Raw genomic sequence first — 1,417 nt, forward strand, 5'->3', positions numbered from 1 at the left:
AAGACATTAATGACCAAGCATTTTCAAGTAGGTTTGCCTTTACAATCTTGTCAATCCAAAGGGGACACTGAGTGCATTGGACAGCCAGCATGGCACTCAGCTAGAAATAACTGTGCATTGGCCCATCTGTGCAGGTCAAAGACTCACTGGGGATGTCAATCATCTCTTCACTGAAATTGACCATTTGCTGGTGGGAATGCATAGAGAACTTGCTATAAAAAGAATCTCATCTTACTAGAGCTAGGTGGAGTTACCAGATAGATTCACAGGCACTTCAATATCTATTACAACAGGAAATCCCAAGCTGAATTAATAATTCAATTATCAAAGATTTTCTGAGGATTTTATACCCTACTATTATGAAGATAAATGTTGAGGATATAAATTATTAAAAGCAGCAATAATACCACTAATAAGAGATCTAAAACGAGGGTTATTCAAAATTGTATGCAAATAAAATCTCTTTTTAGAGTTAAGTGGTTAACTGGCAATTATCTAGGAACAACTAAAAATAGAGTAAGAGTGATTTTCGGCATGCTGTGTAAACTTTTACTAACTATGTACAACAGTTATGAATTTTAAAACATCTGGGTCAAATAATGCTATTTTGAGCATTTATTAAAAATCAGTAATATTTCAGGACCAGCAGTTGGTGTAATGGCTATGTCACTGGACTCCCATGTTCAAGTCCCAGACCCAGTGCCTTGAACTCATGACGAGCATGTGTGCGTACATGCCCAAGATCCCAAGAAGAGAATGGAGGAGAAAGGATTATGGCATGGCCAACCCCCCTGGGGGGTGATTTCTCTCTTCTGTCTGTCTCTCTCTGTCTTTCTGGCAAGCCCATGTGCCCTACAGCAAAAACCTCTCCAAAAACTTTAAATAAATAAATAAATATATAATAAAAAAATAAAATAAGTAGTATTTCTTGTGAAGGTATACTATGTAACTATTAAACAGTATATCAATAGTTGCTCATGCAATTGCTTATTTCTCTAGAAATTAGGAAATGAAGTTTATTTGTGAGGTTGAGGGAGTGGACCTGAATCCAAGCACTTGGTCAAGGAAAGTACTTTTGCACATAATGATAACAGGCAGGCAGCCAGTCAGGGACATGCAATGAAGTCTCTCCATATCACATTTTAATGTGGGAGAAAATGCCATGGTTTTATAATTTTCTTCAGTGGTTCTCAAGAACCTGAAGAGAGGGGTAGAATGAACAGAGTCCTATACTGAACTGTTTTTCCAGTTTTAGCAGCAAAAGAAAGATTGGATCCAAAGTGAGTCATGAGGTTACAATTGAAAAGAAAAATAAGTAAAGCCAGGAAGTTAAGAAAATAAGACAAATTAGAGCAAGACCTAGAAGACAGAATATATGACAAATTATTAGAAATGAGAGGATGAGCAAAATATAATA

General features: G+C 36.3%; 1 protein-coding gene across 1 annotated transcript in view; it reads left to right on the plus strand.

Moving 5' to 3' along the window:
* Positions 1-1,417, plus strand: part of OLFM3 (olfactomedin 3) — a 48,568-nt gene that overhangs the window by 19,896 nt on the left and 27,255 nt on the right. Inside the window, exon 4 of the mRNA XM_006162843.3 lies at positions 1-27. This exon is cut by the window's left edge and continues 6 nt beyond it. Coding sequence (XP_006162905.1) covers positions 1-27 — 27 coding nt within the window. The remainder of the gene's footprint in view (positions 28-1,417) is intronic.

This window comes from Tupaia chinensis, unplaced genomic scaffold (genome assembly GCF_000334495.1).
Source record: "Tupaia chinensis unplaced genomic scaffold, TupChi_1.0 Scaffold140874_1, whole genome shotgun sequence".
In the NCBI taxonomy this organism is placed as follows: Eukaryota; Metazoa; Chordata; class Mammalia; order Scandentia; family Tupaiidae; genus Tupaia; species Tupaia belangeri.